The 24422-nt window shown below is 41.4% G+C and overlaps 1 protein-coding gene across 1 annotated transcript in view; it reads left to right on the top strand.

Moving 5' to 3' along the window:
* Window positions 1-24422, top strand: part of LRGUK (leucine rich repeats and guanylate kinase domain containing) — a 103427-nt gene that overhangs the window by 69819 nt on the left and 9186 nt on the right. Inside the window, exons 16-18 of the mRNA XM_055590962.1 lie at window positions 15336-15475; window positions 18806-18894; window positions 20720-20839. Of these exons, the coding sequence (XP_055446937.1) occupies window positions 15336-15475; window positions 18806-18894; window positions 20720-20839 (349 nt within the window). The remainder of the gene's footprint in view (window positions 1-15335; window positions 15476-18805; window positions 18895-20719; window positions 20840-24422) is intronic.

Consider the following 24422-nt stretch of genomic DNA (forward strand, 5'->3'; position numbering starts at 1 on the left):
CAGGCGGTGAGGTGCGCGCCAGGGAGCGTGGAGCAGATGGTAACAGGTTCCCGGCGGGAGAGCAAGGCCTAGCCATAATCACCTTAAGGTGAACCATGTGACACCCTGAGAAGGGTCCAGAGCCCCAGAAGGGTCAATGCCACAGGCTCGGCTGGCTCGCAATTCTCGGCCTCCCTCTGGGCCGGGTCACTCTGAGTTAAAGTTCTGTGGTTTAGGTATGTCTATATAAGACTTTCATTACTTTTGCATGTAAATGGGATCCTGAAAAGCAAAACTCCATAATTTTAGTATGGTGGAATCACTTTCATGTATAATTGAGCTGTCAAAGGGAAGAAATTGAAATTAAAAATATTTAAGATTCTATGACGCCAGTTTTGCCTTAGCAATTAAAAAATTGGACTGGAAAGAGGAAACCTCAGTTTTGCCTTCAAACTTTCACCAATAATCATTAATTTGATTAGAACTCCCATTTCTAAGAAGCAAAACGCAAAAAAACTATATATAATATTCTGGAACACGTTAAAATATGTTCTTCCAGAGCTGAGGTTTTCCACAACGGGCCTGAACTGTCCATCTATACGGTCAGCTTCACTGCAGACAAAAATCTGATGGCCAATGGTGTTTTCATAGAAGCAGTGATCCTGTGTCAATGCAAACAGAAAATGATTGCTAAACATTTGAATTGCTAATACATAGCTTTATCTTTAGTAACTTCATGTTACTAATTTGTACTTGAGAATGCAATTTTAAATTCTACACTTAATAATGAGAGTAGAATGAAGTGAACAAAGTAAGTCCAGTGTTTATCAGTTCTGAGTATAGCAGCCCATCAGCCTGGACCCACAAGTACAAACCTTCACTGGAGGAGAGACTAATTAAATTTTCATTTAATACATGTAAATATAAAATAATAACTTTGGGCACAGAGTAATTGTAAACCTTCAAGTTCTTTAGTTGTTCCGTCTCTCCGTTGTGTCCAACTCTTCGTGACCCCATAGACTGCAGCACACCAGCCTTCCCTGTCCTTTGCTATTCCTGGAGTTCGCTCAAACACATGTCCATTGAGTCGATGATGCCATCCTATATCAATTAAGGTACAGGATTGCCTTCCTCCCCCCACAACAATGCAGGTAATATTCATTTCTAAAACCAAGATGGTTAAAAAATCCTGAGTAAACAATATAATGTCTATAAAATAAGGGAAAACTCACTATATTCACAACCCAGTATATGTGATGTCCTTTCTCTCCATTTATCTCTTTACAAGTGATTTCTGGAATCGTCAGTACTTCCAGTAAAGCTTTTAAAAAGCTGATCCAACCACCACCCTGAGTTCTCACTACAGAGGTCATAAAACAACATTTTATTTGAAAATCATTATTCAAGATTCTGACTAATGATAGAGAAAAATGATGATGGCGATGATGAATCTAACAAGGGGAAAACTGAGCAATTTACTAGTCCATAAAGTGGTGCCTTTATCTCTAATGAGGGGCCTGGTATCATTTGCCAAGTTATATGGTTAAATTGTAATGGTTAAATTGTGAAAGTGGGGTGGAAAAATCTTTGTGTATCTGATTATTGGAAACCAGGAGGGCTCAAAGAACTTTCAGCATTGGATTTCACCATTCTTAGAATTTTCTATTTTTTTTAAATGCTTTTTATTGTGGTTTAAAAAAACAACATGAAATTTGCCATTTTAACCATTTTAAGTGTACGCCTTAAAGGTATTATTTATATTCACAATGTTGCAAACCATAACTACTACCTATTTTAAGTATTTTTCATCACCCTAAATAGAAACTCTATGCCCGTTCAACAATAACCAACATCCCACCCCTAGGCCCTGGTAACCTCTAATCTACTTTGTGTCTCTATGAACCTGCCTATTTTAGATATTTTTTTTACTGTTCTTTTATTTTAGCCTTGTTTCTTGACTAAGTTCGTATTTTAATTTATAACTGTTATAAACTAGGATGTTAAGAATGATGAACAGGGCAGCCCCTCAGAAAACCCACCACGTGGCAGAATTTTCCTTGTTCCCCCTCTCCTTCCTGCCTGGTTACCTCTCACTTATCTGGACACTCGGGGTGCACACCCAGACCAGGAGGTTCAGAGAGAACCCGGAGTGGTCTGAACGCCTCCTGTGTTGTGGGAGGAGAGGGGCTGGTGGCCAGGAGCCCAGCTGGCTCCTGGAGATGGACTGCTCTGGGCTCCCCTCAGAGGTCTGATTGGGTTTGGCCTCTGAGTAGCCAGTCTCCCCCAGGGTCAGCTGAGGCTGGTTTCTTGAAGGCTGTTCCAGACTGGTGTGCCGCCTCTGACCACTAACCTTTCAGAGCCGTGTCCTAAGGACTGGGTTACAGTGATCCATGGGCCACCAGAATACACCAGGGGTTCTATCCTGAACGAGAGCCTGCTGAGGTGATTGTGTCCAGGAGACCAGACTCACATGTGCTCTCATGCAGGTGACTGAAGAAGGCAACCCCGCTCTGCAACATCGGCATGGATGTTGGCCTCTGAGAGTCACTTTTAAAGCCAGGGTGGATCTGGGGGGAAGAGGCTGCCCTCGGGGGGTAAGGGGGTGGAGTGGGGATGGGTAGCAGCTTGGATGGTGGAGCCTCAGGTGCAATGTCCCTGAGCCATGGCGTCTTGTGAGATCCCACTGGATCTATTCTTTCTTTCCTCCTTCCATTCATCACTCACTTACTGAGTGCCTGCTGAGCTTCTGCACCTTGCTAGGTACTCCTTACAGAGCTCACAATTTCTTTATGGGACAAGGAAACAGGCCACTGAACGAGGAAACCAATCGGACTTGGTCTGGCCTAGCTGTCCATCCTCTAGTTTCTACTGTGAAAAGCAGCATTGACCTCTAAGCTGGTGAAATGAAAATGTCATTCATTTAGAAAATATTCTGGCCCATTCTCAGACCTGAATATAAATGTCAGTTCTGTGAAGAAGCCTCTTCATGTTTATTCATAAAAGTTTATGCTTTCATTTGACTAAAAATTACTCTGCGTGCTCAGTCATTCCAGTCGTGTCTGACTCTTTGTGACTCCATGGACTGTCACTCGCCAGGCTGCTCTGTCCATGGGATTCTCCAGGCAAGAATACTGGAGTGAGTTGCCATTTTCTCCTCCAGGGGATCTTCCCAACCCATGAATCGAACTCGCGTCTCTTATGTCTCCTGCATTAGCAGGCAGGTTCTTTACCACTAGCACCACGTGAGAAGCCCCATAATTGCTCTGATTCCATTAAATAAGAGAATTCTACGCACTTAGTGTACCAAGGAGAAAGGATCGTTAAATTCTTCTATATGTGTAATTTTATTCTTTTCAAAGTCCTATGTGCATCAACAAAAAAAGGAAAGATATTTTTGGTTATTAATTTCTAAAGTTACATTGTTGCCTTTGTTAAGATGTTTTTTAGCTAACTTCTTTTTATGTTAAAGCAGGAGCTCCCTCTAGCAAGAAGACTGCCTCTGGGGTGCCAGCGCACCTGGTTCCATCCCCAAGGCGCTTAGCGAAACTGCAAGCGGATGGCCAGGTAACAGAGCATCTCTCTGCAATGCAGATCCCCACAAAGGTCCCTGAAAATCAGAGCCTCGCTCCCTCCCAGAACCAGGAGCTGACTCAGGAGGGAGCAGCCCCTCAAAAGGGGCTTTCTCCTGAGAGCCAGGTCAGCGCTGAGCCTCCTGCAGAGCCCAGCCCATCAGCACCTGGTCTCCAGAAGGCCCAAGACTTATCCCCAGACCGGAAGGAAGGCGATGCTCAACAATCAGCTCTTTCTTCAAAAACAGCACCCACAAACCCACCTGAGAATGAGGCCCAGACATCCGAGGTGAAAGCAGGTGAAGAGGGGCAGCCTGCCACCACTCCTTCCCAAGGGCCTCTTCAGCATCCTGACCCACCGCCAGCCCAGAGCCCTCAGCTGGATCAGGATGAAGAACCAGGGGAGGCCAGAGTAACCCCCAGCAGCCCTCCCTGCTCTGAACTTCCACAGGGATCTGACCCAGCATCCTTCAGCCCCCAGGGAATCCAGGAGGGGGAAACCGGGTCAGCCAGCCTGCAGGCCAGCAGTTCTCACCATGATCCTCCCAGAGATCTCTCCGGCCCTGACGGCCCTGACGAGGTGAAGCCTGGACCACCTCCAGGAGGCTCTCAACAACCTCCAGAGGAGGGCGTCCTCAAAGCGGAAGTTGCCCGGGTCGACACACCTTACCCAGAAATGCCACATCCCCAGGACTCAACAGATACCCAACAGACGCAGGACAGAGGGGAACCCGTGACTCTGCCTCCCAGAAGCCGGCTGGCTCCCACCAGGCTGCCCCAGCCCCGGGTCCTCGCTCCGTTCCAGAGTCGGAGGCGCACGCCCAAACTCCTGTCACCCAGCAGGGAGGAGGCCCTCAGAACAGCCTCAGATCAAACCGTGACTCCCTCTCCCAGGCCCCAGGTAGCTCAGGATGAAGACCCTAGTAAACTTCCTCTTATCAGCTCCCCCCATTCCAAACAGCCACCCAACCTGAGCCCCCATCAGGGCCCCGGCCCCCAGCAAGTCCAGGAGGTGAAACTCCCTCTTATCAGTCCTCCGGTGCAAGAGCCATCAGCTGCACCCCACCCACCCCAGGAAGGGGAGACCCACTTAATCAAGCTCCCCCGAATTTCCACTCCTTTCTCGGAACAGCTGCCTCAGAATATGGCTCCTTCTGATTTGAGGTCTGCCAAGGAAAGGCAGACTCCCAAGGCAGGCCACTCCTCCAGCAAGAAGATTCCAGATATGCATGCCTCACCCCAAAACCACGAGCCAGGACATCCCACAGGAGCTAGGAAAAAAAAACTTCCTGGCCACAGAGAGACAGCTAAAGGGCCCGCACACCTGAAAAGGGCGCCACCTGGAGGCCACCATGCAGCATTGCAGCCAGAATCCCAGAGGAAGCCAACCCCACTTAAGGCCCCCAGCCACCCCGACCCCAGCCTTCCCCGGAGCCCTCAAGGGAATCAGAGAGAAAAGGTCCAGATACCAGACATTCCTGAACCACCCGACACTGAACCAGTGCCTAAAGATGCCCAGGTCCAGGAAGAGAAAAGGGGAAACGTACATCATTCCAGGAAAAAGGTCCAAGCCAACCTCCCTGCAAATGACCTGGTTCAGAAGGGAGCTAGGTCGAAGAAAGGACCGGCTTTGAAAAGAGAGGATTCTGGAGGATTATCTCAAGAAAATGCAACTACCCTCAGCGGTGATCAAGCAACTCCAGAAGGTCAACCCCCTCACAGGAGATCCCCCCCAGAGTGAGGAGGTCTCTGTAGAGTCAGCATCAGAGGGCTCTGCTGCCCGTGAGCATCCGAGGAGAAAAAAAGAGGATCACAGAAGGGTTAGGTCTCAGATGGGAGAGACTTCTTCAGATCCCCCAGAGCAGGATGGCACGTCCCCCGTCCAGCAGCCTGTCAAAGACATGCAAGCCGAGCAGGGAGCCAGCCAGACTGGGCCGAGCTCTGTCCAGAGGGACCGTGCTTCCAGGCAGCACGCCAAAGAGAGAGGCACCTGGAAACACAGGGGAGCCCCGGGGAACACCAGCCCGGCTGCACCCCAGAGTCAGGCATCTGCTGGGGAGCAGGGCAACCAGAAGGGGAGGCTTCGAGCTCAGGGGAGTCAGAGCACCAAAATGTGAGCCATCCCGGGGCCACCAGGTCATTGACATACATGCCCCTAAAGGCGGGGAAAGCTACGGTCAGGGTGGAAGAGCAGCTCTGTGGTGGTGGGGTATGCCAGCAAGTGGTTCCCATGCTGCAGCAGACAGAGCAGGTCTGAAAGGTTGGTATCAGCAAAAATGCTTTGTGTCCAGACTTACACGAATTCCATCATGATTGTAGGCTCTGTCTGAAGCAATGCTTTATAGCCACTAAGTTTTCTTTTATTGTTGTTCTTCAGTCACAGTTGTATCCAACTCTTTGCGACCCCATGGATCGTAGCATGCCAGGCTCCCCTGTCCTTCACCATCTCCCAGAGTTTGCTCAGATATCATGTGCATTGAGTCAGTGATGCCATCCAAGCATCTTATCCTCTGTCACTCCCTTCTCCTCCTTCCCTCAATCTTTTCAAATGAGTTGGCTCTTTGCATCAGGTGGCCAAAGTATTGGAGCTTCAGCCTAAGTCCTTCCAATGAATATTCAGGCTTGATTTCCTATAGCATTGACTGGTTTGATCTCCTTGCAGTCCAAGTGACTCTCAAGAGTCTTCTCCAGCACCACAATTTGAAAGCATCAATTCTTCAATGCTCAGACTTCTTTATTAGGAAAAGTCATTTCTAGATTAGCAGATTCTCTTACGCTTCTTGCATTATCAATGGGTTCAAAAGCAAAAAGAACTCTGAGAAAGGAATCCTTTGTAGTTACTTGGTCTCTCCCACAAACATTCCAATCCCACAGTTAATTTGTGTGAAGAGGACAGGTTTTTTACATCCATGACAAGTGATCAAGTGCTTCAGATTTGTATTGGCATGTACGGCCTGAAACTGACTTTGTTTGAAATGAACACCTTCTTTCTCTCTTTGAACCGGAACCCCATATAAATTAGCCCATGCCTTCATTATGCCTAACCAGCTGGCTAAAAGATTTAGGAGGGAGAAAATTGAGGCAAATTGGTTTTTTGTTTATCTGTTCATACCATCAGGATTCTTTTGCTGGCAAGTGTCAGGAATCCAACCTGATCCAGCTTACACAAATCTATCAGAAGGGAGGGGAATATCTCACAAAGCCAAACTGGGGAGAGCAGAGTGGCAGAAGAACCTCAGAGAGACCAGGGACCATTTCAACACATCCAAAACTTGTCATCTCCAGGATTTTCATCATCTACTGGACTCTTGTCATCTCCTAGACTTCTGTCATCTCCAGGACTCTTACCATTTCTCATCTCTGTTTTTGGCTCCATGCTTGCTTCGTTCTCTATGACATAAATGACTCTAAATCAGTTTCTGCACTTGGCAGGGAATATGACCATCAATCACTCCTAAAGTTTACATTTGGTTTTATATCTGGCAGCTCCCACTGTCAGAGAGGGCTTAACTCAGGTGCCCCTTGGTCCAAAGATTAAAATATACATATATATTTTTTCTTTTTTTTCAGGGATGTTCTCTGACTGGCCCAGTGTGAGTCAGATGCTCATTCTTCAGCCAGTCTACTCTGGCTGGGGACAGGGGCACATTTAGATATACTCCATAAGTTCCATTCTGTGAGTCCTATCATTCACATGAAAGAGAATAACTAAAGAAAGCAGCCAGTCTAAGATTTGACTCCGAAGAATTTATGAGACAGTCATTGAGCGCTCTTACTGTGTGTTCAGTATCATCCTAAACTGTGTTTGATATCCTGTGTTTTAAAAATGTCATTGATGACTACATTACCTGTAGCCTGTATAAATATGTCTTTATCTTACGCAAAAGGCATGTCTTGCCTTAACACATATCCCCCAAAATTGTATGTAGGTCAAGTGTTATTTCAAGTGCCATAGAGGAAATTGATATTTTTTACAATCCACGGTGCAGGACTCCTCTTGTATAATGAAGAGCCTGTGATATACTAATAATTACCCTCTGATTTATCTGTTTTGTCCAAGATGAAGTTAATAAGGTGAATTCTTTTTAACATATCATAACTTATTTTTATGAAGTTAGTTCAAGTCCTCTGACAAGCATGGATTGAGTACTTCATATATGCCAGACACTTTGATAGCTTCTACATAGAGTGAGATGATGAGGACACTTCAAGGAGCTCTGTCTCTTATCAAGGGAGACAGATAAGAGGTTTCATTACAACACCATGTGATCGGGGCAGCTGGAGGCCCTGCAGCATGCGAGGGTAGGTTTAGCTCCAAATAGAGAAGAAAACTCATTTATTAACTTTTCCAGAATGTCACGAGAAGAATACTAAGGAAGGACACTGATTCAGCCTGGGATGTGAGAAGTGGATGAGAAAACACTTCCAAGAGGAAGCTACCCTTCAGCTAAGTCCTCAAGGTTGCAGAGTAGTCAGCAGGCTGACAGGAGAGGAGGGAAGTTCTTTCAGAAGGGAACAGCATATGCCTGAGCATGGAGGGAAGAGCAGGCATGGCATCTTCTAAGGACCCAAATGTCAGGAGAGCTGTAGGTATATGTAGGTATTTGTAGATCCAAAGGGCACTTTGTGCTATGCTAGTGAGCCTGGAAACTTGATCTGTTAGAAAACGGTGGGGAGCCATTGAATGGTTAAATGTTTTATCTTAGGGGGCGTCTGTTGTCTAGTCAGTATAGAGGATCTCTTTAAGGAGGGCAATACAGATAGCTGTTGTCTAGTCAGTATAGAGGATCTCTTTAAGGAGGGCAATACAGATAGCTGGAACGGTGGCTGGAAAGCTGTTGCATTAGTCCTGACGCAATGCTAAGGGGCTAAAACAAGGCACATTGTTGCAGGACTGGGCAGATTCGAGACATTTGGACTGGATGTAGGGGGAGTGCAGACTGAAAGAGAGGAGGAAAATCAGGATAAGCACCCATTTTTTTCTGACCTGTGTGTTGGGCATTTTAGAGGTACAAATACCTCACTTAGGTGAAAAACTTTAGAAATTGATTTGGTTTCCTCCCTGAGCAGCTGTTTTGGAGGCTCATTAAGGAATTCGGGACTGCATCTTCATTAGGGCTCTAATGTAAAATAAGATGCCAAGTTTCCCATCTTCTGAATTGGAAGAAGCTCTAGCGTCCTTCTCTGGGGTCCACGATGGTGTCCAGTTTGTGTTTTGGTCGTATAAACGTCTCTGAGTCAATGCAGCTGGATATTTTGTCTGTGGTTCAAGGAAATGAGTGGAAAAGATTGCCATCTCCTCTCTCGGTATGAGATTTTTAACAGCTGTTATTGATTTTCTTGGCATCAGGGACACTTCTGCTTTTTAATCATAGAATATAAATATTTAAAAATTGTCATTTTCCATCTACATTTACAAACAAAGTTCATATCACTTTCATTTGTTTTGTGCCTTAGCAAAGTGATTTTTATGGGGGAAAAAAAAACAATGCTGTGGACTTTGGTCTCTCTCTTAGCTAATACAATCCTCAGCTTTTTAGAAGAAGTCTGGTACCTGGTATTCAAATCAACAGAGGTAATAGTTCCACTGGGCGCCAAGAACCTTCTTCAAATATTGTAATCAGTTATTTTCAAATCTCAAAAGATAATTGGGCAAAGGATAATTTGGTAATTTACAAAAGAGGAAATAAAAATGGACAAAAGCTTATGTCAAAACTTAATTGCTTGGTTCAACTTAAAGATAATCATTCTAGAAATCTTACTTCTTTATTGACCAGGCATTCAGAAAAGAGAATAAAAAGAGACTGTTTCTTTGTATTGATGATAAATAATGTTAGACTCAAATCTTTCATCTCAAAAGTGATTATGAGAAACCAGTCCTGATTAGCAAAAGCTGGAGACCTTTTTTTTTTTTTTAAGTTTGTAACCTTAGAAATTAATGATTTCAGAAAACATTGAGTCAAAATTATCATTGGAAATTCCAATTCCAGTGTAATCTAGTTGTGCGACCTTAGGCAAATTACAAAGCTCTCATGTATAAAATGGAGATACTAGTAGTACCTGTTTGCAAGATTATTGTGAGGATTAAATGAGCTAATATATTGAAAAATACCCAGAACAATGTCTGGCACATAGTAAACACTTATATGTGTGTTTGTACATTAACATGTAAACAGCAAAAAATTTTTTCTAATGTAATCTTATCCTTAATTGGAAAGGACAACGTTGTTCAAACTAGGTAGAAATATTTGGCAACTGATGTAGTTTTCTCATAGGGCTTTCCAGGTAGCTCAGTGGTAAAGAATCTTCCTGCCAATGCAAGAGACTCAGGGGACTCGGGTTCAGTCTCTGGGTGGGGAAGATCCTCTGGAGGAGATATGGCAACCCACTCCAGTGTTCTTGCCTGGAGAATCCCATTGACAGAGGAGCCTGGTGGGCTACAGTCCATAGGGTCGCAAGGAGTAGGACACGGCTAAGTAACTTAGCATGTATGCACACACAGAAAAGATTTGTAATAGAACCTGAAACATAGTGTGCTCAGTAAATGTTATCTATTTTTTTTTTTACCATTATTATGTCATTGATAATATCAAAGGCATTTATGTTCCACGTTTCAGGTTGGTTACATCGTAAATGCCATCAAGGTATATGATTGAGGAAGAAACTAGCAGATAGTGGGCATTTTGGTTTCTCTTTGTGGTAAATTGAAGCAAAGACTGGCTTCTATAAGCTACCAGATCTAAAGTCCCTTAGTTTACAGGGACAAAGATAGCAAAGGTAAGAAATAAAAGAAAGATGTATTTGCTTGAGAAGTGACCAATGAAACAGCATCTTTGAAAATGTTGTTCTTAAGGGATGAGCCTTTGCAAGCAGAGACCACAGTTAGCCAAGGTGGCATGTAGGATTGGGCAGAAATCACATCAGAAATTTAGTTCTCAAACATTTTGCTCCAAGGAGAGGAAACCTTTAATCTGTGTTCAAGCTTCCTGAAGGTTTTTATCCTATTTCCTGCCAGCCATAGCTACTCTTTCCTTATCCCCTCCTTTCCCCCAATACTATACACATCCAGATTTTATTCATCGTTTCCACTCTTGAATTTATCTGCCCTACATTTTATCTCCTTCAAAGTGTCAATTAACTACTTCCTGATAAACTCATCCATTTTAAAAACCCTGAAATTCAGGGTAATGTTATTATCTGTTTTATTTAGGCCATTCTGGATACAGTGTCCAAATACTGAACCCATTAGTTCACCTCTGCTGAAGACCTTTCAAAGCATGGAGTTCAATGGATAGAAGCATTCTTTTTGTGTCTCATAATTTCTGTCTTAGAAGATACATTCACACGCTTTCCTTTGTGGTATAGAATCTGTTCTCTGTTTAAATAGCTGGTTATTCCTTTGATTGGACACTAAAGAATATAGCACATTACTGTTAGAATAGTTTAGTACAGTATTCATTTTATCCTGTATAACATGAACATTATTACTATATTTTTAGACTCATATGATAGCTTTCTACTACAAAAGCTTATTTTGCTATGGAAAATTATTATAGATATTATGTGAAATGATTGTTTTTCTAGTTGCAATTATTCCTTTCTCAGAAGAACAGATAGACAAGACGTTTAAGATTTAAATCTGTCCTGGGAAAAATGGCTTCTTTCGGCCTCATTGGTTTTGTGTTAATACTTTCTAATGCACTGAGCAATTTTCCGCTACAAATTGTGTAACTAGCCTATTAAAAATAAATAAATATTTAAAATTGTGTAGCAGATTATTGTGCTTTAATTTGTTTCTGGTCCTTTTTATGGTTACATATTTCAGCATTGAAACTTTCACAGAGATTTTTATAGCTATTTGCATTTTATATATGTATACGTATTTAATCATGGTAGGCATATATTACTCTTGCTAACTAAAAAAGAAAAACACCTCACTGCTACCAAAATAAGCATATATTTTAAGCCCCATTTGAGTGGGGAAAGAAAGGAATGATTCTGGCTGTCTGAGAACTTTTGTGTGAAAATTAAAGCCTACTTCCAAGTCATATGTTTCCATGTGTTTTCAAAGAGAGACAAACCTAGTCTAGTGCTGATTCATTTATTTTGTTGTTGTTGCAAAGTTTTATTTAACTGTTTAAAAAAAAATTGTATACTTAAAACTGTTCAGGAGCTTCTCTGCTGGCTCAGTGGTAAAGAATCCGCCTGCCAATGCAGGAGACATGAGTTCAGTCCCTGATCCGGGAAGATCCCACATCCTGCGGAGCAGCTAAGCCTGTGCCTTGGAGCTCAGGAGCCTCAACTACTGAGCCCACAAGCCACACTACCGAAGCCCTTCCGTCTTAGAGCCCACACTCTGCAACAAGGAAAGCCACCACAATGAGATGCCCCACAGCTCGAGCTTAGCCCTGCTCTCCACAACCAGAGAAAAGCCCATGCAGCAGTGAAGACCCAGCACAGCCACAAATAAAGAGAAAAAAAAAAGCGTTCAGCCTCATATCTTTAGACGATAGAGTGACTTAGTTGCTTTGCTAAACAAGTAATCTTACAGCTATAGAAAAAGTGGCTATCGAAATAGGGATTTTTATTTTTAAAAATATTTACAATCTGACTCCCAAATTCTAATTTTATTACTAGTTATTAAAATGACTATGTGCCTATGATATCAGATCATCGTTTTTTCTTTCCTCCTTTTTTTGCAGTACAAGGTCTTATTTCGTTTGTGTAATAATGTGTTATGAAATACACACAGATGTTTTATCTTAGGTACATGGTTTCTACTGCATTCGTTATTTGGTTGGATTCTGTGCTCATTTTTTAAACATCTTATATAAATATTAATTCACTGTAAAAGGGTATAATTCTAAATAAAGTCTAAGTTATTTTGAATTCATTTGAGATATAGTTCTGGTTGTTCCAGATATTTCATTGATATTTTCCTGTATTTGGTAATGATACCAATCCATAAAATAACTTGAAAATCTGTTATGCATCAGTAAATTCATTTATGCTTCTTTGCAGGTGTTTAAGTAAATATAACTAGCTTATATGCTGAAGAACTTGGTAATTTTTGTGGACTGTACAATGACATATATAATTTAATGTTGCCTCAAGTTTGACTTTAATTTAGATACTTTGAAGAACATCACTTTAAGAAACTTTGTTGCAGGATATTATAACCAGTAATTATGATTTTTTAATAGCTGAAAAGTAATATCTCTTGTTCATTAATGTATCAAGACATTTGAAACTATATTAAGAACTGTATGAAACTCTTTACTATAGGAGTCCAAGTCTCGAAAGTAATGGAATTTCAATGTTGTCTAATGTAGTCTAAACACATTATCTTTACCCAGAATGTTTTGTTGTTGAGAAACCATTAAGACATTCATCTGTTGAATTATAGCTCTGTTGTATCACTGGATAGAACTTGGTTTGTTTACATTATGGTGCAATTGACTTATGGCTGAGAAAGCTAGAATAAGGGACCCTGACACAAATACTATACATTAAATAAGCTTTTTTATACAGAGGATCATTTCTATGGAAATTATAGCTTCTGTTTCTTTAAATTTCATCTTTTTTTTTTTTTTTCAGATTCGTCTGATCTTTTTCACAATGCTCTATTCTTTTTTCTTTTCTTTTTTTTTACAATGCTCTAATAGTCTCATCAAGAGAACAAATGTTTTGGGTTTTGTTTCTTTGTTTTAATGAGTATAAGACTCAGTCAGCCCTTCCCTCTCTTCTTGTTTTGTTTGCCTTGCCTCAGCCATGCTGAATTCTTTACTGTAAGTCAGTTGTGTTGAGCATGCTTCTGGGTGTTTATACAAAGCCGTTCTCTCTGCCTGATATGTTTTTGTCCCATATCAAAGGTATCAAGGTATTTGAATGCTTCCTTTATAACTTTAGACCCCTGTGCAGATGTCACCTCCTTAGGAGGACTTCCTTTGACCATCATGCTCTCCCTCACTCTGCCTCCTTATCTACCTTCCTGGTTGCCCTTATCACCACCTGACATTATCTGGTGTGTTATTTGTCTGTCATCTCCAACATGAAAATGTAAATCCCACAGGTCAAGACATTTTAGTTCCTGCTCTACCCCCAACACTCAGTGTGCTGTCTGGCACATAGTAGGTGCTCAACCAATATGGGTTGGATGGCTTTTCCATCAAGAAGACTGAATAGAGGATGTTTCCACATAACAATTGTCTCCTATTATCTCTGTGATTGTTATAAACTTAATTACTTCAGTGTCTCAAGTGCTCTGTCACCTGGAATTCCTTGGGTGTGGATTCATGCATATGTTACATCTTCTGAGTCTCTTCCCTTCAAGACAGGTGCTGAATGGTGAAGCTTTGGATTTCCCTACCATGGTTAAAAACTTCTTTGTCTGCAACAGCTTTTACCTTGCTTGTTTTTGTTGGCTGCAGTGGGGATTGCTACGTAAGTTGGTAGGAGTTCAAGTTCAGATTCTGTACCAGCACACAGCCCAGAATTAAAGGTCTGATTTCCCATGGGTGTTTCCATCATTGGTGTAGGTGAGCCTGTGCCCAGCCTAAGTCCTGAGATTTCCAGACACGCCTTTTCCAACTTCCCACCTAATAAAGAGCCCAGGTCTTGTCCATGAAGCATATGGGAACTGGCCTCGCCTCTCAGTCCAGAAACCTCAGGCCCAAAACATTCTGACTTCTTGGTGTCAATGTCTTCTCCTCTGACTTAGAATCTTCACTTTCAGCACCTGAAAATGTTTCTTTCTTGCTTTCAGTTTTGCTCTGTGTTAAAAACACACTTCTGTTATATATTATCCACTATTCAATTTTGTCTTGAGTTGGGGCTCGCTTCCCACATCTGTTCAGTCAGCCGTATTGGTACTGTGGAGATGATTTATTTTGGCATTTTTATAGCAATACTAAAAATGGTGATATTCCTAATACATCCAAAAGTATTTACACTTGGCCCCATGATACATGAGCAGTGATAGAAATTTAGATTCTTTATATTCTAGGTCTGCTGCTAAGTTGCTTCAGTCGTGTCCGACTCTGTGCGACCCCATAGACGGCAGCCCATCAGGCTCCCCCGTCCCTGGGATTCTCCAGGCAAGAACACTGGAGTGGGTTGCCATTTCCTTCTCCAATGCGTGAAAGTGAAGTTGCTCAGTCGTGTCCAACTCTTAGCGACCCCGTGGACTGCAGCCTACCAGGCTCCTCCATCCATGGGATATTCCAGGCAAGAGTACTGGAGTGGGGTGCCATTGCCTTCTCCATATTCTAGGTCTATGGACATTCTGATGTTTTAAAGGAAACTTTAGACATTTATGTATAAATTCTGCTAAATAGTGACCTCATCATCCATTCCATTCTTTTTAGAAGTTTTTTCTTAGCATTGTGTGTGTATTATGACTATTATTATTAGCACTGCATGTTCATTATTATTTTAGCCTTTTAGGACAATTTTGTCAAAAGGAAAGTAATTATTAAGGGGACTTTTCAGTTAAGTATCTGGAAGCCTTTAATTCCATGCATAAGTCTTTACTGATTGAACACAAAGTGTACTCCCAGAATGTTTCTACTAGGTGATGTGGACTACCTTTATATTTACAATAATTATTATTGTACTCTTAAGATACATTTTTAGTTATCTTACTTTCAAGTTGACATGCACAGACTTCAAGTATACACTTTGTTGTATTTGAGCAAATCCAGATATGAAACATTTCCCCCACTTCAGAAAGTTGTTGTATCCTATTTTATGCCTTTTATTTGAAACCTTATTTTTTTTCCCTAGGAGATACTAAGAAACCTCAGCTGAAACCTGAAAAGATTTCTAGGAAGTTAAGAGTTTCAAATGAGTTTGAGTCCCTGGATTTTGCAGACAGAAACTACTTTGTGAAATTATGGGCCAGACTTTCAGGCAAAAAAACGCCAGTGGTAAGAAGGGATAGAAGGGGAGGGGGAAGCCGCAGCTGAACATTACGCAGTTCAGACAAAAAGGACATTGGATATTTTAACACTAAGTTTCACCAGGACTGTTCTCTGACAGTGTCAGCTGAAGACAAGCCCCCGCACCAGCCCCACACACACTTTCTACACCTCTAAGAATAGGCACGGGTTCTAAAAGTAGAATATTCAGTGTAGATTTGGGGAGTAGCTTTCCCCCAGGCGCCTAGTCAAAACTCTGACACTCAGTTCTTCTAGTTAAGAGGCACAGAAAAGCGCTACACAGAATTAATACTGTAAAATATGTATATTTTAAGGGAAAACTTGCTTTGATGTTGAGATACAATTTTGAATATTCTTGTGCTGAGCCTTCAAAGCAAGTCCACTCAAAGAGCCCATGTTTTATAAGCTTGCAGTACGTAGACTTGTCCTATAACTTACTCTAATCCCTTTGAGAACTTAGAGAAGTCAGGATGGACAGGAGTTGGCCTGCATTCACATTAGGTCGTGTTCTTTTCCTGTTTGTGATGGGTTTTCTGTGAATGTTGGGAATACAGAGACCTAAATCATTGCCACTTCTGCAGAAGTGATCCTGGAGTGCAGGAAATATCCCATTTGTTTATGCAAAATAAATTGAATCTAGAATTGTTCCCACCTACTAGAATCTGTGGGAAATCAAACATCAGTCATTAGGAGTGGGGATCACTCCCAGTCTTTGGATTAAGTTCAAGAATCCTGAGGTTTACACCGTCCTGGAAATTTAGGGAAGGGAAGGGCCCCTGGTTACCATGGTTATCATGGTTACCATGGCAACGCACCTTGTCTGAAACCCTGAGTTCCATTCCCAGCCAGTGGTTCTGGTATTCTCCAGATCTCCTCCTGCAAGTACCTTCGCCCAGTGCCAACTCCTAAGATCTCACCACACCCTAGGAGCTCCCTCGACATGAGGGGCCCATCAGCCCCTCTCCTTGTAGTCCTGGGAAGCCCAGCTCTTTTTTTTTTTTTTTTTCCCCATCACTTTCTCTCTGTATCTGCTCTCCCACCCTCCTTGGATGGTACATCTTTATGTTCCTTTGAGCTTAGACTTTCAAATATAAGTTCTTTGTTTAACTTCCCAGGGCATGGTGTATCCAGACTGTGAACTCCAGAACACACATTCTTGGCCACCTTTATTCTTTTTTTTTTTCCCTCTAATATATTAAAAAAAATATTTCCACCTTTATGTATTTATCCATTTTGGGGGCAGTGCTACCCATAGCATGTAGGATCTTAGTTCCCAAACCAGGGATCAAACCCACAGCCCCTGCATTGGAAGCCCAGAGTCTTAACCACAGGACCACCAGGGAAGCCCCTTGGCCACCTTTATTCTTTAATGATAAGTCTGTGTCTTAACAACCAGAACCAGCTCATGTCGCAGTTAGGTTGTCCTGCCGCTAAACCTCATACACACTGATGGGAAACACACATCACTGCCTCGCAGCCGCTGCCTGTTAGTGGTATCCGTGCTTTATTTACACATGACCAACCTGAATGCTACCTGCTAGAAAGTTTTCAGGTCCAATTAAAGGCAGCTTTTCTCTGGTCAAGGGCACTCAGGTACGCAGGAGTGAGAGCAGAGAAACAGAGATGAAATACACACACGCTGTGTTTCAGCTATAATTCATCTCCAGCATCTCAACATAAGATTCGTGAACATTATGGTGGAACTGGAGAGTAGAAGCTGTGATCAAAAGGCAATATGAGAGTAGAAGGGGCCGCATTGGTGGGGGGAGGGGAGCAGATCAGCAGACCACATGTTGTCAAAAGTTCTCATGAACTTTGACATGCCCAGGGTCATGCCTTATCTGTTGCCACCTCCTTGAGAAACTGTTCAGCCCCCATAATCCCAGGCTTCGAGAGCCTAGAGTGGAAATCTGCTGTGTTCTGTGTTAGAGGGTTAGCGGTTTCTCATCCATGATGGCACCAGCACTCAAGCCTCTTGCAGCCCGAGGTTCTGGTAGCTTCGCCTGCCAACCCTGGTGGAGATAAAACCTAACAGAGTAATTTCATAGAAAAGCAAATCAAATCCCACCAGGAACCAACAGATTCACTCCTCAGAAATGAGAGCAGAAGTAGTGCTAAATTGCTGCGGTCATACACATGAGGTGAATTTGCCTGAGATTATTTTTAGTGCCTCATTTTCTTGTAAAGATTATGAAAATTCAATGCTATTTTGAAATTTTAAGTGTTTATCAGCTTTTAGGATAGTTCATAGGTTATCAACCTCTTGCACAGCTGTTATAATGCTGCAAAATGAACAACAACCTTCTTAAGATCATCACAACAGAAGTTTAATGAGATGTTATGGTGGAGATCATAAATAGCCTTTGTTGTTGTTCAGTCGCTCAGCTCAGTCGTGTTTGACTTTTTGCGACCCCATGGACTGCAGCACACCAGGCCTCCCTGCCCTTCACCATCTCCCAGAGCTTGCTCAAACTCATGTCCATTAAGTCAGCGATGCCATCCAACCATCTCATCCTCTGTCCTCCCCTTCTTCTGCCTTCAACCTTTCCCAGCATCAGTGTCTTTTCCAATCAGTTGGCTCTTCGCATCAGTTGGCCCAAGTATTGGAACTAAAGCATCAGTCCTTCTAATGAATATTCAGGGATCATTTCCTTTAGGATTGAAAACAGACTTTATGCATCACTTATAATTTGGAAGGGGCTTTCATGTACATTATCTCATGTACCCCTCATTGCAACCCTTAGGAGAAGCTATTTTAAATTCATTTTACTTTCCCAGCATAAATCCCTATGTATATTTGAAACTTTTTATTGGATTGGGGAAAGTAATTACAACTTCCTCAGTCAGATATCTATATTGTAAATCATTCATCCCCCAAAATAGAAATGTTTGCGCTTTTTGGTATTTAGTGATGGTGATGGGGTGTTGGTGAAATACTGGAGGAAAACCTCACAGTCTGTCGTATTTCAGATTCATACTTATCATCAGATATATTCAGTCAGTTACTGTGTGTGCAAAAATCTGATAAAACTAAAAAGACAGTAATAGTCTGTATCATCAAGAGATAATCTCATTAGAAAGATGTAGGAAATAATATGACATGTTAATAAAAATTGCCACATTTAAATTTCAGTCTTCATAAAAACATTTTTGTTTTACAAAGTTTTTTTTCTTTCCACTGGACAAATATTGTTTTATAGGCCTTTTTTTTTTCTTTCCACACATTTGGCAGTCTCTCTCAAGAAGAGGATGATTATAGCTATTTTAATATCTGACATTTTTAATTCAGTATAATTATAGATCATATTTCTTGCCTAGGAAAGAGAGTCTTTGGCGAGACAGTATGAGACAGCCCGGCAGACCCTAATGGAAAACACGCCTCCTCAGCACACGTTCCTATTTCAAAGGTAGATATTTGTCACGTGTGTTTATAGTTGGGCATCTTTAGATTGATTTTTTAGTATCCAGGTATATGAAGTGAATCCTAAATTGTCAGCATAACCAGGGACCTTTGTACTAAAATGGACCTGGTGGTAGTAAGCCTAGTTCTAGAAGTGTATTTCCCTTTCATTTATACATGTTTTTAAAGGCACAGTATACTCACTGTTGCTAGAAACAGATGATTTTTTGCAGTGTTTGAGGACTGCAAAGGATGATATTTCTGGTCGTGTTTGAATATAAGTATCTGCCTTCACCAAGGCTTTGATGATGGAAGGTTAATTTTATCCTATTGAAGAGCCCGTCCTTGTCCTTCCTGAATCTCAAAACAATAGTAGTTAATGATTTGTGGGTCATTTGTTTAATGTCTCCTTTCCATATTAAACTGTAAATTCCATGAGGATGGGGACCGTTGTATCTTTATTAATCCATGAATTCTCCATTCTTAATATGCAGTGGTTCACTTAGCCCCTGATTCATAGTAGAGGCTTCATAGATATTGGTGGCTATAATAATTACTGGACTATTAATTATCACATGTGATGAGGCACATTTCAACTTTAAGCGATACTCACAATGAATAACCAGGATGTTTATGAAATGTTTGTGTTTTATTTTCTCATGAATGTTATAGGCTTCAGTATTCTGAATTCTCTTTTCTGTGTGACCTTTTGGAAAGTTCGAGTAGTAAAGTGATGCCCCTGTTTTCAGAAAGTTACTAAGATCACTGACAAGACCTTAATTATGTGTTTTAAAGAGCTTTTTAAAGTGCAGTGATTCAAGAAAGCAGAACGCTAAAGCCATTTTAAAATGTTTTTCAATTTCACTTCTTTTTATTGTCTGTAATTTCAAGCTATCTGTTGAAAATCTTTAACCCAATATAAATTAAGTTTTATCTTTGTCTTCTATGTAGCAAAAAAAAAAAAAGTGTGATTTCTTTTCTCCATATTGGTAAGCTATCTTTGGATAGTCTGATTCTAAAGGCAGGCTGTATGGAATATACAAATCCTACTGGAGGAGGGGTTATGGGTGGTAGTCAGGAGATGGGCAGTATACCCCAGAGCAGCTGAGTAGGGGCTTGTCCGACCTCTAACCAGCTGAGCGGCCGTGCCTACTGGCACACTGTGGACATGTTAAATCTGAGCCTCTCATGGGTCATACAAGGGCAGAAGGGTGCTCTGAAATTTGCATGCCTTTATATGCAATCGGTCTACTTTGCACATAGCAACTCTATTTAGCAACTCTAGAGTGAATAGCGGCAGGATTTATTTACTAAAAGTAGTTAATGATTCTTTCAAGTCACTCTGGGAAAACAGGCTGGTATAGATGAAAAAAGGATATTTTGTACTAGAGTTCAGTAGAAAGTAAAACAGAATTTTTATAAATATTTTATTCTGATATTATTTCAAGGTATTAGATTACAAACAAAACTGAAAAATATCTGTTTCAGTTCTTATAGCAGTTGATATATTGCTGGACTTCACGTAACAAATAGGTGAGGATTTACAATAGAATATGCACTAATCAACAGGAAGATAATCTGCCAATATTAATGTCTTAATGGATAAGGAATATTCAGGAAAACACAAATTTGCTTAATCTACAAATTAAAATGTAATACCAGTATCTAAGACAAGCTCTGATGTGTTTGTAAGTGTATACATTACATTATTCCAAATAGATTTTGCTGTCAAATGCATTTACTTGTGATGTAAGAGTCACTATTTAGGTATAACGTGTGTGTATATGCTTGGTATCATTACAGAATTCTGTGGATCTTTTTTCCAATTTCAGGGGTCTAGTACCAGCACCCATCATCAATAGTCTACGTTATTTTACAGCGTTAGAACTCAAGAAAAGTTTTGAGCTTTATGGAGATTATTTTAAAGCCCCCTTTGGACCTTCTGAAAAGAGGTGAGTTGAGTTTTGTTGGATAGAATACATTATTTTCTGCTGGCTAGTTAACAGTCATGGTGCTTGTCCCTAGACTTCAGAGAATTCCTGACGCTGGGAAGCAGGCTCCACCGTGGAATATGACTGGAGTAGATGTGAGCCCTCTAGGGAGGGCACAGCCTTATAATCAAGGTTCACTGGAACCTAAGAAGCTTCTCTTTGGGACTCTGAAACTTGAGGGAGTGACACACAGATGCAGGGGCAGTTTGAGGTCATTCAGGTCACCAGTGGTGAATAATCAAGAGTCCAGTGTGAAGCAAAAGCTGTGATGTCTACCAATCTCTCCCTGTACTGCAGCTTGGCTGTGTTCTTGGCATCTAGCTCTTGCCAGGTGTAAAAGCCTGGTTCTCTAGTTTTCCATTAAATCTGCAAACTACCCAATAGCTTTTCAGCGATTCCCTTTTTGAAATTTAAATTAGCCAGAGTTGGTGCCTGTAATTTGTAATCCACATCTCTGATTAGTACGATTGAAAATGTTTGCTAGCTGATGCTCTCTCTCAATTTTTATTATAAAAGTCTTTTTTTTCCTTGGGTCCCTAATATGTCAAACTGTGATTCAAAACCTGATATGTGTAGGTTGAGAACTCGATATGGGCCTCCCAGTGGTTTTAGCACTTGACTTTTGTGCACATTCTATTACATTCCATTTCTACTTCAGTTGTCCCTGCTACTACCATTGACTGTCTCTCTATAGGTCCTAAATACATGCTTCTCAAGCAAAGATGTGGCTGGTTGAGTCAATCATCTTGGGTAGAAATCTCTAGCTGGAATCCTCACAGGTAACATAGGTAACAAGCTGGTCTATAATTGGTGGCCCCTATGTCAGATTGAGAAATGTATATGCAGGTCAGGAAGCAACAGTTAGAACTGGACATGGAACAACAGACTGGTTCCAAATAGGAAAAGGAGTTTGTCAAGGCTGTATATTGTCACCCTGTTTATTTAACTTATATGCAGAGTACATCATGAGAAACGCTGGGCTGGAAGAAACACAAGCTGGAATCAAGATTGCCGGGAGAAATATCAATAACCTCAGATATGCAGATGACACCACCCTTATGGCAGAAAGTGAAGAGGAACTCAAAAGCCTCTTGATGAAAGTGAAAGAGGAGAGTGAAAAAGTTGGCTTAAAGCTCAACATTCAGAAAACGAAGATCATGGCATCCGGTCCCATCACTTCATGGGAAATAGATGGGGAAACAGTGGAAACACTGTCAGACTTTATTTTTCTGGGCTCCAAAATCACTACGGATGGTGACTGCAGCCATGAAATTAAAAGACGCTTACTCCTTGGAAGGAAAGTTATGACCAACCTAGATGGCATATTCAAAAGCAGAGACATTACTTTGCCAACAAAGGTTCGTCTAGTCAAGGCTATGGTTTTTCCTGTGGTCATGTATGGATGTGAGAGTTGGACTGTGAAGAAGGCTGAGAGCCGAAGAATTGATGCTTTTGAACTGTGGTGTTGGAGAAGACTTTTGAGAGTCCCTTGGACTGCAAGGAGATCCAGCCAGTCCATTCTGAAGATCAGCCCTGGGATTTCTTTGGAAGGAATGATGCTGAAGCTGAAACTCCAGTACTTTGGCCACCTCATGTGAAGAGTTGACTCATTGGAAAAGACTCTGATGCTGGGAGGGATTGGGAACAGGAGGAGAAGGGGACGACAGAGGATGAGATGGCTGGATGGCATCACTGACTCGATGGACGTGAGTCTCAGTGAACTCTGGGAGTTGGTGATGGACAGGGAGGCCTGGCGTGCTGCGACTCATGGGGTCGCAAAGAGTCGGACACGACTGAGCGACTGATCTGATCTGATCTGATGTCAGATAACCATCTTTTTTTCTAATCATCTGTGGCCAGAGCAGTGACAGAGAACTAAGTAAAGAACTCTTCAGCAGGAGTTTGTGGGTTTGGTCTCTCTCTATGCATGACAACAAAATAGACAAGAAGTGACCGGAAGCAAGCACACTAAAACATTAGCAGTGGGTATTCCTCTAGAATTATCAGTTATTTTTATTGTCTTCATCTTTTTTTCTGTAAATTCTAAATCATCCACACAGCATATATGTGTTTTATTTTTAATATCCTAAAATGTTAAAAAAAAACTCATGAGAATTTGATGAAATATTCAGTAAATTGGAAAAATTGGTCCTATAATACAATTAAGTTGCTCATTGCTTCCATATATTAAAATAAATTTTGGGTAAATTATAAAGTGAAAGTGAAGGTACTCAGTCATGTCCAACTCTTTGTGACCCCATGTACTGTAGCCTACCAGGCTCCTCCATCTGTGGGATTTTCCAGGCAAGGGTACTGAAGTAGGTTGCCATTTCCTTCTCCAGGGGATCTTCCCAACCCAGGAATCAAACTCAGGTCTCCCGCATTGCAGGCAGACGCTTTACCGTCTGAGCCACCAGGGAAGTAAATTACAAACAGTTAAATACAAATCAAAAGATGCTTGCTCCTTGGAAGAAAAGTTATGACCAAACTAGACAGCATATTAAAAAGCAGAGACATTACTTTGCCACCAAAGGTCTGTCTAGTCAAAGCTATGGTTTTTCTGGTAGTCATATATGAATGTGAGTGTTGGACTATAAAGAAAGCCGATTGCTGAAGAATTGATGTCTTTGAACTGTGGTGTTGGAGAAGACTCTTGAGAGTCCCTTGGACTGCAAGGAGATCCAACCAGTCCATCCTAAAGGAAATCAGTCCTGAATATTCATTGGAAGGACTAATGCTGAAGCTGAAACTCCAATACTTTGGCCACCTCATGCAAAGAACTGACTCATTTGAAAAGACCCTGATGCTGGGAAATATTGAAGGCAGGAGGAGAAGAGGCCAACAGAGGATGAGATGGTTGGATGGCATCACCAACTTGATAGACATGAGTTTGAGCAAGCTCCGGGAGTTAGTGATGGACAGGGAAGACTGGAGTGCTGCAGTCCATGGGGTTGCAAAGACTGAGCAACTGAACTGAACTGAAATACAAATCAGTGCTTATAATATCAATGGTGTGTTAAAAGTCAGATGCAAATGTATATCCAGGATATAGTGTAGCTTTAAAAAATATTCATGTATATGTAACATGAAAAAACACTAAAAAGGCATATGTCAAAATATTATCAGTTATTATCTCCTAGTGATGGGATTATGGCCAATTTTTATTTTCTTTGTTCTTCACCATATTTTCCAAGTGAGCATTTTATAATTTTGGGGGTATTAATGTAACTTTAAAATGCCATTTTAGAAGTCTGCCATGGCAAAGGGATGTTTTATGAGGGGGATGTTTCATCATGAGAATGCCAACCTAAAAAATGAGTAATGGCTTCCTTTATTTCTAAGTTTTATTGTCATAATATTTTGGGTTTCCTTTGAGAAATTTGATAACCAAAAACTAGAGTCCCCACTAAATGGTTCCCCCAAGTCTGCACATCTCACTGGATACTAGATACTCTAGATTATAATTAGTTAACTCATTATAGTGACAATGTTGAGACTGTAGATCTCTGAGCATTTATTCATGCTCTCAGTTTTTAGTACAGTT

This window comes from Bubalus kerabau, chromosome 8, assembly GCF_029407905.1.
Source record: "Bubalus kerabau isolate K-KA32 ecotype Philippines breed swamp buffalo chromosome 8, PCC_UOA_SB_1v2, whole genome shotgun sequence".
In the NCBI taxonomy this organism is placed as follows: Eukaryota; Metazoa; Chordata; class Mammalia; order Artiodactyla; family Bovidae; genus Bubalus; species Bubalus kerabau.